At 42.5% G+C, this 16,778-nt stretch overlaps 7 protein-coding genes across 7 annotated transcripts, besides 1 other annotated feature; 6 read left to right on the forward strand and 1 right to left on the reverse strand.

Annotated features, from left to right (window-relative positions):
• Positions 1–5,194: part of a mobile genetic element that runs on past the window's edge.
• Positions 432–1,073, forward strand: TVAGG3_0564370 (uncharacterized protein; the record flags this gene model as incomplete). The annotated part of the gene is made up of 1 exon (XM_051238570.1): positions 432–1,073. One exon carries the CDS (start codon positions 432–434, stop codon positions 1,071–1,073), a length of 642 nt encoding a protein of 213 aa, XP_051096394.1.
• On the reverse strand, positions 1,337–1,549 carry TVAGG3_0564380 (uncharacterized protein; the record flags this gene model as incomplete). The annotated part of the gene is made up of 1 exon (XM_051238571.1): positions 1,337–1,549. One exon carries the CDS (start codon positions 1,547–1,549, stop codon positions 1,337–1,339), a length of 213 nt encoding a protein of 70 aa, XP_051096395.1.
• TVAGG3_0564390 (organellar and viral DNA polymerase type B) lies at positions 2,119–3,178 on the forward strand (the record flags this gene model as incomplete). The annotated part of the gene is made up of 1 exon (XM_051238572.1): positions 2,119–3,178. A coding segment is annotated over one exon (1,060 nt), but the record flags the coding sequence as incomplete, so codon positions are not given.
• On the forward strand, positions 3,454–4,788 carry TVAGG3_0564400 (phage tail repeat-like family; the record flags this gene model as incomplete). Its single annotated transcript, XM_051238573.1, has 1 exon — positions 3,454–4,788. One exon carries the CDS (start codon positions 3,454–3,456, stop codon positions 4,786–4,788), a length of 1,335 nt encoding a protein of 444 aa, XP_051096397.1.
• Positions 4,829–4,966, forward strand: TVAGG3_0564410 (uncharacterized protein; the record flags this gene model as incomplete). The annotated part of the gene is made up of 1 exon (XM_051238574.1): positions 4,829–4,966. A coding segment is annotated over one exon (138 nt), but the record flags the coding sequence as incomplete, so codon positions are not given.
• A 6,436-nt stretch (positions 5,195–11,630) lies between the features above and the next one.
• Positions 11,631–11,879, forward strand: TVAGG3_0564420 (uncharacterized protein; the record flags this gene model as incomplete). The annotated part of the gene is made up of 1 exon (XM_051238575.1): positions 11,631–11,879. One exon carries the CDS (start codon positions 11,631–11,633, stop codon positions 11,877–11,879), a length of 249 nt encoding a protein of 82 aa, XP_051096399.1.
• A 3,815-nt stretch (positions 11,880–15,694) lies between these two features.
• On the forward strand, positions 15,695–16,177 carry TVAGG3_0564430 (uncharacterized protein; the record flags this gene model as incomplete). The annotated part of the gene is made up of 1 exon (XM_051238576.1): positions 15,695–16,177. One exon carries the CDS (start codon positions 15,695–15,697, stop codon positions 16,175–16,177), a length of 483 nt encoding a protein of 160 aa, XP_051096400.1.
• Positions 16,178–16,778: the final 601 nt, after the last annotated feature.

Genomic DNA, 16,778 nt, shown 5'->3' on the forward strand with positions numbered 1-16,778 from the left:
TGTTTTAAAGTTTAACCTTCAATTGACTGATGGTAAACAAATTCCATGCATCTCTGTCGCCATTTCTGTTAATATTTTTGCTGTCATTCATATCATCCACTTCCCCATCCGTTAGCTTTTGAGGATATGCGTTAGAATAGCTGTTCTTAAATGAAGGCTTTTCACCTTTGAGAGCATAAACTCTATAACTTTCTGCATACTTTATGTTTGAACCTCCTGAGCCATCATTGACATAAATTTTTATAGGCTTCTACCCTTTGTTCATGTTCCTGCTTCTTCCCTTAGCTCTTTTGTTCAGTAGTTCTACATCTTTATACACAGCACCTGTCTCAGTGAATTCAACAATATTTTCATTCGTTAGCTTTACATTCAAACCCTTGTCGAGTATATTGTTCATTTCATACATATAAAAGGTTTTTATTCTATATGAAATGAGAAGCAAATCCATCTTAGCTGGTGCCGTTAATGTTCCAATTGAACCAACATCAAATGTTGACTCACGAACGACAAACAATATTGTCATAAAGAACTATAGTTCGGAGTGTTTGAAAGAAAAAGAACCAGAACTTAAGTCGGGACCTTCGGTCTTGGAGCATGGCGCCGTGAATTTAAACACAGCTTCAAACGCTAACGCTACATCAGATGTTAAGTTAGAGTATCCACCACTGGACCAAATTCTTTCAAGAGAAGCCAACGACAATCCTTACACAAATGTTCAAACAAATTCTTCAGATAACGTAGACCATTACCTTCTTCAGTTATACCAAACAATTTTACTCAAAGACGATAAGAAGCTTTTGACAAACCTTATAAGCAAGAACCAAATAATTCTAACAAAGGAGGACCTTGAAAATGTTATCTCACGAATAACAGGGAAACAATGTGTCATTGACTATCTCGACCCTGAAATCGAATGCTGTGGTCAAACTCCACTATTCATGAAAATAGGTAACATCCGCATCATTGAAACACCAGGAACTACAGGAGTTGAGTTTAAGTATAAATATTCGAATGAATATACAAAACTTTCAACAGAATATAAACTTTGTTTGAAATATGTTTTAGTAAATTAAAGCAGTCAGGAGGGCTCTTTGAGCCCATCTTGGCGCTTTGCGCCGTCAGTCAAAAAAATTTCAAGTTAGCAACTTATAGTATCTGTCCAAAACTTCTTCAACAGTATCGAACTCATCTTCATAATGCAAACCTAATCTTATTGACTTGGTGCAGTTTTCACTAACACAATATTTTTCTGTTCTCTTGACTGACATAACTAATTCATTTGTTTCATCAAACAGCAACAACCAAAGTTCATGACCTAATACATAACATTCATACTTTATATTTTTAGCTCTGAGTTCTCTTGTAAGCTGTTGCATTTAATATTTTCTAAAAAGTCAACTTCAACAGTCATTCGCACTGGTGCCTTCAGTTCTACAGGCTCTCCTTGAAAGTCAACAAGTCTGAATTGCATGTCTTTCAAATTATGAGGACTAATGCGAACCCATTTACCTAAATGAGTTGCTATGACAGGAACGTTTGGAATGAACATTGAATTGACTGCATAACAGAAGGATTTATATTCTACTGAACCTTTACTATTAACTCCTGAAATGCCTGTGACATTAGCTATTTTAGACTCAATGTATAAACAATTACCATAACATACGTATGGAACAGATTTCATCTCAATCGTTTTGTCAACACTTTTCAAAGGAAATGTCATATGGTATGCACCCAAAAGAAGTTGTACTCTATGACTCATTCGTGTTATCTTAAACTCTTTCGCATAACTGAACTTCAATGTTCCCTCAGAAGAGAGTTCGACATCTATGTTGTCAATAGTTTCTTCATTTATGAGAGTATCCATGACTCCAGCAATTTTATCTATTCTATACCCAGCTCTGTTAGGAAATGATATAACACTTCTTTTGTCATCTATTTCAATCTCTATGAAATCTGTTTCATCTGTTATGACAAAAGTTGCGATAGTATTGAAGTCAACAACTCTGAAAGCAAGCGCTTCATTCTGAAGACCTAAGTTTGTTTGTAGCTTTACTGTCCCGTATTCGTTTGGGTCTGTACTTTGCAAATAGAACAACATTTTATTCTCATTAAAATATGACTATTGCTGCATATGCGTATGAAACAAATGAAGCAAGAAGAGCACATGAACTAGTAAACGAAAACTCAACTTTAACCATTGAAGGCAATGATTTAGTCATTGACGATGGAAAAACTAAAAAAGTCATTGATTTCGATACTTTTAACACGTATGACCCATTCATTACAATAAGTAAAGTTCCTATCATAAATGATGGAACGGTGCAATATATAAATTCTACAGTAGATGCCTCATTAGTGAAAGTATTAAATGTTCTCATTGAATTGTTAAAGAGCTTTCGATTTGACGACAACATTAAATGCCTAAAGAATTTAGTCATGAATGAGAAACAAATTCTCGGCGTTGCTGGTAGCAGTAATGATGTACACCTTATGACATTAGAATATTATAACGAACATAAAGATGAACTGAAAGGAGAGAAGGGTGACACCGGACCTCAAGGACCACAAGGAATACAAGGAATACAAGGAATACAAGGACCTCAAGGTGAAAACGGTTTGGATGGTGAAGATGGAAAGGATGGAAAGGATGGAAAAACTGCTAAATCATGGATATGGAACCTTATAAATACTGGTTTAACAGCTGCTTCATATGGAGTTCTTCAATACCAAATCGGAAAGATATGGGCAGTACTTGGTGAAGAAGTTTTAGATGACGTTAAAAATGCTTTGAACTTCATTTCAAATGGTTCTGATACTATTAAAACTTTATCTGGTTGGATGCAAGAAACAAGGAGTCAAATAGATACTGTAAGACGTATAGCAAACAATGCACGTACGGGATTGGATACTTTACGAGAAGCACAAAATACACTAAAGGAAGCAAATGATATTCTTGGCTCAGTATCAGACATGCATGAAGATTGGCTTAAAGGTATTGACAAATCTTTAAAAAATCACAGTCAGTCTATTGCTGACTACAAGAAAAGTATAGATTTTTTACATAGTGCTATGGACGTACATGATGGAAGCATAAGGAACTTACTTAATGCTAACAATAACTTACCAGGAACTATTAAAGCATTTATAAAGTCCTTTGTAAAACCTGGTGCTCTAACATTTAGGTCTTTGAGAGCAAGAGCATTGAAGTCAAGAGATGCAGAAACTCCAACAGAACCTACAGAAGGAACTGAAACAACAGAAACTCCAGAAGAACCACCAAAACCAACAGCTAATGAAATATTGTTCGAATATTTTCCAAGGTACTCTGTTCTCATTGCATACATTCAAGAAATACTTAAGAAAGCAGACTTGACTTTAGGAGATGATGAAAGTTCTGTATATCTTTCGTTCCAGTTTCAAATAGCAGAACTTTTGAGACAGATATGCTTAATGTATGACAACATCTCTGATTTCACAAGATATGATGACGACCATGACCCCGAACACGGTGAAGAAGAAGTTTTACAAACATCCATTAAGACAGGAAAGGTTTTAACTCAAAGTCTCATTATTGACACCAAAGATGGCGAAGTGGACGTTCTTCAAGAGCTGAAGAAAAATACTTCTTCGGGAGGTGGTGGTAGGCATGAACTTGAAATAAATGAGATAGAAGAGAAATTAGCCGAAAAAGCAGATAAAAACCATGTTCATTATATAAGTTCAGACGAACAGATTATAACGGACTACCATGGATATTTAACACAGGATGAACAAATAAGCACTGAAGATGTTAATGAAAGAAGATATAAATACATTCGTGCTAAAGGTTATGACATACACTGTACTGTACAGTATGACACAGGTAATGCACCAGAAGCATTTGGTTATAACGATGAAATTTATGCTTCATACTTCTTTGTTAACGGTGTATTAGTTGAACCAAGATTTACATTGAGAGTTAAGGCAAAAATAACGTTTGAAGATGCTATTAAAAGTAAAGCTGACAAAGATGAACTTGACGCAACGAACAAAGTTTTGAAATCTCATAAACACAATATCTCCGATATAAATGAACTTCAAGCTACATTAAATAGTAAAGCTGACAAGAACCATACACATGAATCCTTCACTACTGTTAGAGCAGACGACATAATATTGAACTATACCCTTGGTTCAAGTGCACCTTTAGAGAATCCAAGTACAAGCGTAAAAGATACACTAAACTCCTTAAATAGTAAATGTATGAACATTGAAGGTCATGTCAGAAACTTTGAAACATATAAACTACCAGCAATGTTAGATAAAAAAGCAGACAAAACAGAGCTTCAAACATTAAAGACTGAAATACTTCAAACATTATATCCTGTTGGTTCTATTTATACGTCAATGAACTCAACAAATCCAGCAAGTGTTTTAGGTTTTGGTACTTGGGAACAGATTGTAGACAAATTCTTATACTGTGCTAACTCTTCAAAGCAAACAGGAGGCTCAAAGAAAATTAAAGAAGCAAACTTACCTGCGCACACTCATACAGGAACTACAAACACAACAGGTAATCATTCACATTCAATAACAAAAAGAGGTTATACAAATCTTGCAGCAGGTTCGGATAGACAGGGAATGCATAGATATGATATTTCAAGTGACCCAGTAGATTCAAGCGCAGGTATTTTCTGTGGAACCACAGGAAATCATTCACACACTTTCACAACAAATCCAACAGGCTCGGGTGCAGATTATATGCCACCATTTGTGACTATATTCGCATGGTATAGAGTTCAATGAACGCGGTTGAGCCTTGAATAAAATCTTTAACTTTACATAAATGAGCTTGAAAGAAGTATTCGAACAACATCCATGGAGGTCATTTAAGAAGTTCAATGAAGCTGCAAAGAGTTGGGGATTTACTAACAGAGCTGAAGTGAAAAGGTTCTTTGACAAAAATGTTGTACATCAAACAAAAATAAACCCTTACGACTACTTTTTACCAATTTACTCCAACACTCCTGACGCATACCAATTTGACACTCTCATTCAAAGCAGAAAAGGAGGACATAACCCATTCCTCATCTTCATTAATGTTAACACTCGCAAAGCTTTTGCGTATATAATGAAAAATAAAGGAACTCGTGAAGTGTTAAGAGTTTTACAAAAGTTTGTAGCAGAACATAGCCCAAGTACTTTAACATCAATGACTTGAAATGTAAGTCTCGGACGAAAGCTAAGTCTGACTTGAAATGTAAGTCTCGGACGAAAGTAATCTGACTTGAAATGTAAGCTCTCGACGACCGAAAGGTAAGTCTGACTTCTCGTAAGATGGAAGTCTCGGACGAAAGTAAGTCTGACTGTGAAATGTAAGTCTTCGCGACGAAAGTAAGTCTGACTTGAAATGTAAGTTTCGGGTACGGAAATAAGTAAGTCTGACTTGAAATGTAAGTCTCGGACGAACAGTAAGTCTGACTTTGAAATGTAAGTCTCGCTGACGAAAGTAAGTCTGACTTGACAATGTAAGTCTCGGACGAAAGTAAGTCTGACTTGAAATGTAAGTCTCGGACGAAAGTAAGTCTGACTTGAAATGTAAAGTCTCGGACGAAAGTAAGTCTGACTTGAAATGTAAGTCTCGGGACGAAAGTAAGTCTGACTTGAAATGTAAGTCTCCGGACGAACAGTAAGTCTGACTTGAAATCTGTAAGTCTCGCGACGAAAGTAAGTCTGACTTGGAAATGGAAGTCTGACTTGAAATGTAGAGATCTCGGGACGAAAGTCCAAGTCTGACTTGAAATGTAAGTCCTCGGACGAAAGTAAGTCTGACTTGAAATGTAAGTCTCGGACGAAAGTAAGTCTGACTTGAAATGTAAGTCTCGGACGAAAGTAAGTCTGATTGAAATGTTAAGTCTCGGACCGAAAGTAAGTCTGACTTGAAATGTAAGTCTCGGACGAAAAGTAAGTCTGACTTGAAATGTAAGTCTCGGACGAAAGTAAGTCTGACTTGAAATGTAAGTCTCGGACGAAGTAAGTCTGACTTGAAATGGAAGTCTGATTGAAATGATAAGTTCTCGGACGAAAGTAAGTCTGACTTGAAATGTAAGTCTCGGCTAAACTGAAATGTAAGTCTGACTTTGAAATGTAAGTCTCGCGACGAAAGTAAGTCTGACTTGAACGAAGGTCTGACTTGTAAGTCTCGGACGAAAGTAAGTCTGACTTGAAAAGTTGGGAGTAAGTCTCTGGTAACGAAAGTGTAGTCTGACTTGAAATGTAAGTCTCGGACGAAAGTAAGTCTGATTGAAATAGAAGTCTGACTTTGAAATGTAAGTCTCGACGAAAGTAAGTCTGACTTGAAATGCTAGTCTCACGAAAGTAAGTCTGACTTGAAATGTAAGTCTCGACGAAAGTAAGTCTGACTTGAAATGTAAGTCTCGGACGAAAGTAAGTCTGACTTGAAATGGAAGTCTGACTTGAAGTAAGTTCGGACGAAAGTAGTTGACTTGAAATGTAAGTCTCGACGAAAGTAAGTCTTGACTTGTAAATGTAAGTTTCAGACGAAAGTAAGTCTGACTTGAAATGTAAGTCTCGGACGAAAGTCAGTTCTGACTTGAAATGTTAAGTCTCTCGGACGCAAAGTAAGTCTGACTATGAAATGGTAAGTCTGACTTGAAAGTTTGGAGATAAGTCTGACTTGAAATGTAAGTCTCGGACGAAATAAGTCTGACTTGAAAATGTAAGTCTACAGGTTCCCGACGAAAGTAAGCCTGACTAACTTGAAATGTAAGTCTCGGACGAAAGTTAAAGTCTGACTTGAAATGTAAGTCTCGGACGAAAGTAAGTCTGACTTGAAACTGTAAGGTTCGGACAAAAAGTAAGGTTGACTTGAAATGTTAAGTCTCGGTAACGAAAGTAACAAGTCTGACTGAAATGTAAGTCTAGGAGAAATTGGAAGTCTGACTTGAAATGTTAAGTCTCGACGAAAGTAAGTCTGACTTGTGAATGTAAGTCTCGGACGAAAAGTGGAGTCATGACTTTGAAATAGTAAGCCTGCGGGTACGAAAGTAAGTCTGACTTGAAATGTAAGTCTCAGCACGAAAAGTAGTCTGACTTGAAATGTAAGTCTCGGACGAAAGTAAGTTGACAAAATGAATGTCTGCTAATGTAAGTCTCGACGAAAGTAAGTCTGACTTGAAATGTAAGTCTCGGACGAAAGTAAGTCTGACTTTGAAATGTAAGTCTCGACGAAAGTAAGTCTGACTTGAAATGTAAGGCGGACCGAAGTAAGTCTGACTTGAAATGTAAGTCTCGGACGAAAGTAAGTCTATGACTTGAAATGGTAAGTCTCTGACGAAAGTAAGTCTGACTTTGAAAATTGAAGTAAGTCTGAGCTTGAAATGTAAGTCTCGGACGAAAGTAAGTCTGACTTGAAATGTAAGTTTCGGACGAAAGTAAGTCTGACTTGAAATGTAAGTCTCGGACGAAAGTAAGTCTGACTTGAAATGGGAAGTCTGACTTGAAATTAAGTCTCGGACGAAAGTAAGTCTGACTTGAAATGTAAGTCTCGGACGAAAGTAAGTTCTGACTTGAAATGTAAGTTTCGGACGAAAGTAAGTCTGACTTGAAATGTAAGTTCGGACGAAAGTAAGTCTGACTTAAAATGTAAGTCTGCGACCTTGAAATGGTAAGTCTGACTTGAAATGAAGTCTGACTTGAAATGTAAGTCCGACGAAAGTAAGTCTGACTTGAAATGTAAGTGTTCGAGAACGAAAGTAAGTCTGACTTGAATGTAAGTCTCGGACGAAAATTAAGTCTGACTTGAAATGTAAAGTCATCGTACCGGAAAGTAATCTATTGTAAATGGAAGTCTGACTTGAAATGTAAGTCTCGACGAAAGTAATCTGACTTGAAATGTAAGTCTCGACGAAAGTAAGTCTGACTTTGAAATGGAAGTCTGACTTGAAATGTAAGTCTCGACGAAAGTAAGTCTGACTTGAATGATAAGTTTCGACGAAAGTAAGTCTGACTTGAATGTAAGTCTCGGACGAAAGTAAGTCTGACTTGAAATGTAAGTCTCGGACGAAGTAAGTCTGACTTGAAATGTAAGTCTCGGACGAAAGTAAGTCTGACTAAATAGTCTGACTTGAAATGTAAGTTTCGGACGAAAGTAAGTCTGACTTGAGCGGAAGTCTGACTTGAAATGTAAGCTCGGACGAAGTAAGTCTGACTTGAAATGTAAGTCTCGGACGAAAGTAAGTCTGACTTGAATGTAAGTTTCTCGACGATAAGTAAGTCTGACTTAAATGAAGGTCTGACTTGAAAATGTAAGGTCTCGGACGAAAGTAAGTCTGACTTGAAATGTAAGGCACGACTGGCTAAGCGACGAAAGTAAGTCTGACTTGAAATGTAGTCTCGGACGAAAGTAGTCTGACTTGAAATTGAAGTCTCGGACGAAAGTAAGTCTGACTTGAAATGTAAGTCTCGACGAAAGTAAGTCTGACTTGAAATGTAAGTCTCGGACAAAGTAGTCTGACTCTGAAATGTGAAGTCTGACTTGAAATGTAAGTCTCGGACGAAGTAAGTCTGACTTGAAATGTAAGTCTCGGACGAAAGTACAGTCTGACTTGAAATGTTGAAGAAGTCTGACTTGAAATTAAGTTCGGACGAAAGTAGTTGACCTTGAAATGTTAAGTCTCGGACGAAAGTAAGTCTGACTTGAAATGTAAGTCTCGGACGAACAGTAAAGTCTGACTTGAAATGTAAGTCTCGTCGACGAAAGTAAGTCTGACTTGAAATGTAAGTCGTCGGGACGAAAGTAAGTCTGACTTGAACATGTGAAGGTCCCGACTTGAAATGTATTATCCGGTGACACGAAATAGTCCTGACTTGACAATCGTAAGTCTCTCGGGACACGACAACGTAAGGTCTGACTGAAACCTGCTACAAGTCCTGCGACGGCAAAGCACAGTCTTACTTGATTAGTCTGACCTTGACAACTGTAAACGTCTCGCGAGAGTTCGACTAGGTCAAAGTCCGCAAGTAGCTGACTGTAAGTCTAAAGATGTCTGACTTGAAATGTAAGTCTGACTTCGAGTATCAGAAAGTAAGTCTGACTTGAAACTGTTTACTAGTCTCGGACGAACAGTAATTCTGACTTGAAATGTAAGTTCTCGGACCGAAAGTTAAGTCCCTGACTTTGCAAATGTACACGTCTGCATTGCGACAATGCTAAGTCTTCGACTCGCCCTACACGCTCGGCGAACACGTTAACGTCTTGACTTGAAAGTACACGTCCTGCACTTGAACAATCGTACAGCTACCGTAGTCACCCTGAAAGTAAGTTCACGATTAGCTGACCTTGAAATGCAGTCTGACCTTGACAATGTAAGTCTCCGGACGGAAAGTAACCGTTGACTTGAAATGTAAGTCTTGGCGAGTAAGCTGACGAAGTAAGTTCGAATTCTGGACTTTGAAATGTAAGTCCTCGGACGAAAGTAAGTCTGACTGATGTAATCTCAGTAAGTCTCTATGTAAGCCGGACGAAAGTAAGTCTGACTAATGTATCTGACGAATAAGTCTGACTTGAAAATGTAAGTCTCTTGAATGAGCTCGGACGAAAGTAAGTCTGACTGAAATGTAAGTCTGACTTAAATGTAAGGTTCGGAAACGAAAGTAAGTCTGACTCTCATGTAAGTTCGGCACGAAAGTAAAGTCTGGACTATCCCATCGAACTGCTAAGCTTCCCGACGAAAGAAGTCTGACTTCGCAAATCTAACCGTCTCGGCACGAAACGCTCAGTCTGACCCTCTCAAATGTCCACCAGCTCCTCGCGCACGACACGTCAACGTCTGACTCTGAACCCTGCTCACATCTACCGGCCAACCCGCACATACACGTTCTCGCACACTTCCACTGACCCTATCTCCGACCGAACCAGGTAAGTACTGACTGAAATGTACAGCTCTCCCGACGACCCCAAGTCAAGTCTGCACCTCTGACAATGTAAGTCTCACAACCAGTCACGTCCTGGCCACTTGAAAGTACGTCTCCGCACCGCAGTAATGCGCTCCCCTGCACTTCGAAACTGTACCAGCTCGGCCACAAAGTAAGCGACTTGACAACTGTACATCTCCGGACCCCGAAAGTACACGTCCTGACTTTGACCACATGTAAGTCTCTCGGACGAAAGTACATCCTGACTCGAACTCGGCAAGCTCTGATTCCTTAAATCGTCAAGTTCCGTAGACCTCACAACGTAAGTCTGCATTCGTAAACTAACTCTGCACTATCAAGATACAGCTTGGCTACACTCACACACCATTACACGTCTTCATTCCACAAAGCACAACCCTTCAACCCGTATAACTACACAGTCCCTCGCGATCTAAGTAACCTTAGTTCACCAGCCTATTCCCCTGTGTCAAACCATAAGCTCACCCACACCCACCTAGTAAGTTTCGGCACCTAGCACGTAGTCCTGTAATTCGACATCCACTTCTCATCCATCTCTCTCAACCTCACTCGCCAACACAACACTTACTCCCGTCCTTCTTTAATACCCATAGTTTCCTATCCAATCTCGTCCTGCCTACTCAAAACTTCCCTATCCATTGCGCTGATTTCTTTGTTAAACCCCCGTCATTTTTCATCCTGAATCTCTACCCTTCTCGTACTCAACCCTCCTAAAAGTTCAATCTTCCCGCTCCGCAAACACAAACTCTGAAACACATTTGTACTTCGACGAGTTAAAGAGCTCCTATTTATTCCTAAACTCCTCTTCCCACAACAAAAAACTAGCATCTTCGTTCTCTTCTCGCTTCCCCAACAACAAAGCTGTTCTTACACGTCCTTTTCTAAAATTTGACACTTCAAAATTCTTTCTTGGCACAACCGATTTCACGACTCTTTTTCAACCCTACTGCCCGAACCATGATCTTTATTTTCACCATCACTCCTCCATGATACAATCACTATTTTGCTCGAACCTATAACTTTTTTCTAACCAAATTACCTCACCCTCGCAAAAAGTCGTGTCCTATCAGACATTCCTAGAAGTCATCACGTCGCCATACTTTGCAACGCCCTACTACTACTCCAATAACAAGAAACATTCTCCACCCAGCCCCCAGCTTCTTTACGTCTCTTATTCACCGCACCTGTACCGTTATCTTTAGACTCGCCTTCGCCTCGCACAAACCTAAAGCCATGTCTGTCTCACAGTTTATTCTCTACACCATCCGGTAAATCAAACCACCTGCAACGCACCAGCAGTGCTACTCGCCGCTCCTTACGCCCGTACGTCTTCTTGCTTATTCTTCATCACTCAAACCCACCAACAAATCACACACACTAGACCTTTATACGCCAACACAACACCGTCATCAACACACCACATACCTCCTCACTATTCTCATTCCCTCCAGACAAGCTTGCACGAACACTCCGTCAGCCCGCACACCCTGTATCCGCTTCTAGACGAACACGTCTCTTCCACACCAACCTACTCACTTCAGTGAAACGGACCTGACCTTCACCATCTGTGCTCCGCGTAAGTCTCGATTGCTCCTCCAGCATAGAGAAGCATCGACATTGCCTTCTCCTTATCATCCTACCATCCCCATCCCCCCTGTCTCCCGATTCGGAACATGGACCAACTCCCCATCTCCTCCTCCCTCAACCCGCAACACAACAATGACACCTTTTTGCGCCGCGCTTCACCCTTCGCGACTCAGAAAACATTCCGGACGACCTTCTACACCGCAACCTACTCTGCGCCACCACCCAATACACTTTCCTCCTTCAATATTACACACTCCTCCTCAATATACGCACCATCCACCCTACACGCTTCATCTGCCTATCCTTTTTCTATTTCATCTCTTCGTCCTCCCTAACACTTCCTCAAATATTCCTCTCTCCTTCACCTCAACCCTACCAATCATGACTGTCCCTCCCTCCTCCATTACATAACAACACGCCCCTAGAACTAGGTTCTTCCTATTCTCTCTTCGTCACTTCTAAATCTCAGCACATCAAAAAGACCCACACCCTTCCTCAACACCCTTTGAACTCTCTCGTCAGATCTATTCCCTTCCATGGCTTCCTCTCTCTCCTATCTCACGCGTAGACCAACACCAAGTCTCAGCCCGTCGGCACTCCCCCCATCACACCCCGCCATCCTTTGCATTCTCGTCCTGCCTCACTCACTAATGAGCTGGACCTTCCGTACTAGCACGACAAAACCCAGCTCGACCCGAACAACTTTTTCGACCCGCCCGACATGCATTACTCCACAACACATCAACTTCCTCTTACTACCTCTCAATCTTTCTTTCCAAAATCCCTGCAGATCGCCACCAGATCATGACACCCATCTTCCCATAGCCTCCTCCCTTAATCCCCAGTCATACACAGTCTCCATCCGATAAAATCTCTAACATAACAATTCCTGAAAATTTCTCATCTCCTCTGCACCACAGAAACACGCTTCGTCTACCTTTTCTACCTCACCTCCGCCACAATCAGACAATTTCATGGCGATGTATCCATCAACGCATCTCACTCCATCCGAAACATCCTCTGATAAGCAAACTCACCTCTCAAACGACTATCACAATCATCCCAACGAAGTCGGGAACAGCGCTGCACCTACTCCGCGTATCTCTCTCCTGCGCGTGCCACCAAGAACTCCGAGTAACAGCCGACACCATTAGCTTGCTCTCGAAAAACAGCTATCCTGCGGCTGCACTTTCCAAACGTCCCTAATCTGATGCACAACCGTACGCTCTCGTGCAAATTACACCTCTCTCGGACGACCACCACCTCAAATCCCACATCCCTTTCCATTGCTTGGCCTTTTCACCAAGTTCACAGAGCAGAAACATGATAACGCACTCATCCTCTCTTCCTTCTCGCCCGCTTCTATGGCACCTACACCACTGTACATCACGGCCTCTCATTCATCACGCCATTTGCCACCTGTCTCACTCCACAAGACCTCCACTACCCTACTTTGGCACACTTCCTTGCTGCCATCTCAACAATTCCTTCACTCTCAGCTCGTGTCCTATCACCCATCCCCGCAATCTTAAACCATCCAACCTACTGCTCAATAACAATCAACTTCCCATAACCTCCACACAGTTCCTATCTCTCTGGCTTTGTCCAAGTGCAAACACTACCATCGCCACTCAAGCACCAATTCCCCATCTCGAACCCAGCACTTTACATTGCAACTCGCTCGGTATAGCAGCCCCCTCAAATATTCTCTCCGGACCGTCACCCTCAAACCAATACGGACCTCGCTCACTTATCATCCTGGCGCGGCCGCCTCCCATCCTCGCAGACCATACCCGTAACGTGAAGCACCACCCCATTCCAGGACGCCCTCTCCACAACGATCCAACTACGACAAGATCTCTCTCAATTCCACCCAGGCCAACTGCCACAACAACACGAACGACCACTTCGCACTCATGCATCGCTCCCGCCACTGGTTCGCCACGACCATCGCTGAACCCTAACACTCTCCCAACCCCATTATATCTGAACGAAGACCTTTCTCCGGACCGCCGCATCAGACCCTGCAATCGCACCTTAATCTTACAGCAACCTTTGTCACTTTAATCCCAACACAAAGACCCCTACTGCGCCGCCAGCAATGTCTTGCCACTCCATACCCTTAAAATCTCCCATTTCCCGAACACCTACGAGAAGACTCTCTCACAGCGCTTCAAGGTCCACACAAAGGCCCTCAGCCTATGCAACCACACCAACATACCCCCATACACCGGGCAACTACTAGAAAACTCACGCAACTTCATCAACGCAGCCTGTTTCACAACTCCCAGACAGGAGCGCTCAAAGAAGCCAACGAAACCTCAACTTCCACGTACCCACACTCCTATCCTCAAGTCTACTACGCAGCAACCATCTCTTGTCCGCATCCTCCTCATGCTCATCCAATCTTCACCATTCTCCCACAAGACAAACAAAACCATCAACCACCTCTCACTCCTCGGTACCCACAAAAATTACCTCTGCCCCCTTAGTAAGCGCATCTGTTAGTAACACGACTATTGCATCCCATATTCTCCTCACCTATAAATTACTCCCTTCTGCTCTTGTCCCGGGCACACTTCATTCGACCACCAACATTTGCACCTCACCAACTACACTTTCAAATCTTCAATACCTTATCTTTGATAAACACACTGCTTGTGTCCATCTACCTATCTGACCCGTCACTCAATTCTTTCCAAAAGCATCTCGACTCCAAAACGGGCCCAATACCAAACTAAAAACTCTCAGAATAACAACAGCTTTTACCCAACACCGGACAGTAGACCATCACCGCATGCGCTCCCTGAAGATCGTCCCACGCACATTACCGCTCTCCCTATGAACACGGCCCTGCCCACTACAACCTCACCCACCTCTGATCAACGGAGCAGCCACCACCGACACTATGGCTTCTCACAAACCCTTCTCATCCTACCCAAATTCCCCCAAATCCCCTCCATTTCTTTACTCTCTGCTGCTATCATCTTTCAAGGTAACCTTCATCTTGCTCCACTTAGCATCATCTCTCACAACCACTGCCTCTATCAACCGCATATTCCGACTCACCCCTCCATTTCACGGCAACCTTCACCCGATCACTCTCCTCCTCCTTCACCTTCTAAAAACGCTTCTACTATCCTCGACCATATCATACGGTAATAGCCTCCTTCCTCCGCAACACCTCTCACAGATTCCTCGCCGCCTAGCCTTCCATCTCGCATTCTACTATTTACGCGCCACGCACTTATCACTCCAGCTCGTGTCCCCGACCTTCACCACCCAACTGATGACTCCCTTCGCGATAAACATTTCTTTCAGTCGGAACAACTTTCATACCGGTAACACCAGCACCACTTTTACCAAACCAGAATACCTAACATCCATGACTCGCTCCTAAATCTCCATACATCTCCGACTTAGATGATGCGGCCATCGCATATTACAATTTCATTACTTCCTTCACACACTCAGTTCCTTATCTTCTCCGCCAGACCCGTTCAACCCTTGCACGACGTCCGGGAAAACTCGGCTTCCTGCAACTACGACATACATACTCCCTGGCATCACCATCTCCAACACGCGACCTACTTCACCCGAGAATAACTCTCTTCAGCACATTCCTAGCTAGAAGATACCTCCACACCATCCCAACCTCATCCAACACTTCCCGAATTCTACAACCACCTGACTACTCAATCCTCCTTCCGTGCAATCTCCCATCTCTGCGCTCATACCTGCACTCGAAACTACCCTACCACCTATTTCCAACTACAACACTCTCCACACACTTGTCATTTCCAACACCCTACAATCCTGTTCAACCACCTGTCACATGACAGATCGCAATCACTTGGCACAGGCACATCTACTCTGCGCGCTACCCAACACATTCACACAAGACTCACAACTCCAGACCTCACCAACCTAAATCACCAACTCGAAAACACCTCAAGCAGACCCCTTTCAACTCTCCGCGATCCCAAAAAGAAAAACAGAAAACACGTTCGAGAAAGCAACACTGCACACACATCTTCACTCTTCAATCTCAACCACGCGACGCACACAAACATCCTCCTCCTTCTCTCAAACATCTCCGACACTTAAAAATTCTACAACGACTCTTCGATCCAACCACTTACATATTCCCTTGACGAAATTTCCCCGACACAAAGGACAACTCAAAAAAACTCGATCACAAAAAGCACTCGCTGAAGAAGCAACCCTTCGGAAACACACCCCAAACCTCCATCCGCGCTGCCCATCCTCATCTCATCGGTTCACCACCAACTCTGACTTCTTATCATCCTTCAAACAGCGACAATCTCCCAGACCTTGTAAACCTCTCTCTCTTGACACCTGCTCGCGCTCCGTGCACCCACACGACATCCGCATGCCAGCCACAAATTGGTGCGCTCGGTACAGCTCTATCTCGCATCCCATATCATCGGCTCATCTTGAAGCTCTGCTTCATACCCTATCTTATTACGTCTGGAGCTACATAACACGTCAGCCAAACCGCGATCACATGCATCGCGACGCTACTACCTCCCACTCACTTTCATGCACTCATATTATTAAACCTCTGAAGTCCGCTCCTAAATCCACCTTATCTCACCGCACTGGAGCCTAACTAACCAGAACGCACCAAAGCCGACACCATGATGGACCTCATACTCCACTCCGCCTTCCGGGCATACCTCTCACTGCGTCATTCTTCGACACGCTTGTCTACAATCACTCTTACTCCTCAGTTGCGAGCTAATAAAGAAGCAACGGCCCACGCCACTTTGGACCCAATTCTCCACTCCCGCTTTCGGCCATCAACCAGCAACTCATCTCTGACGTTCGCTCAACACATATCCTCTCTCTACTTTGAGCTGATCCTACCAAGAAGCACAAACGAATGCATGTCGACTGACTCCACCTCTACTTGCCGCGGACATTCAAGCAACATGCGTAAACCTCCCGACTGTTCTGCTTCACACTATTTACTCCTCAGTTGGAGCTGATAAACGAAGCCAAAGAACTCAATGAGCTCGGATCACTACTCCACCTCATTTGCGCGCCATCCCACCAAATCCGGTCATCCTTGGAAGCTTGTCTAACATATCCTTCATCCTCAGTTGGACATACAGAAGCACAAGGATCAACTTCTGGACATACTCCCACTCATCTTTCGCAGCACCTTCTACGCTCATGCTGAAGTTCGTCTAAACTATCTCTTCCTCTAT

This window comes from Trichomonas vaginalis, chromosome II, assembly GCF_026262505.1.
Source record: "Trichomonas vaginalis G3 chromosome II, whole genome shotgun sequence".
In the NCBI taxonomy this organism is placed as follows: domain Eukaryota; phylum Parabasalia; order Trichomonadida; family Trichomonadidae; genus Trichomonas; species Trichomonas vaginalis.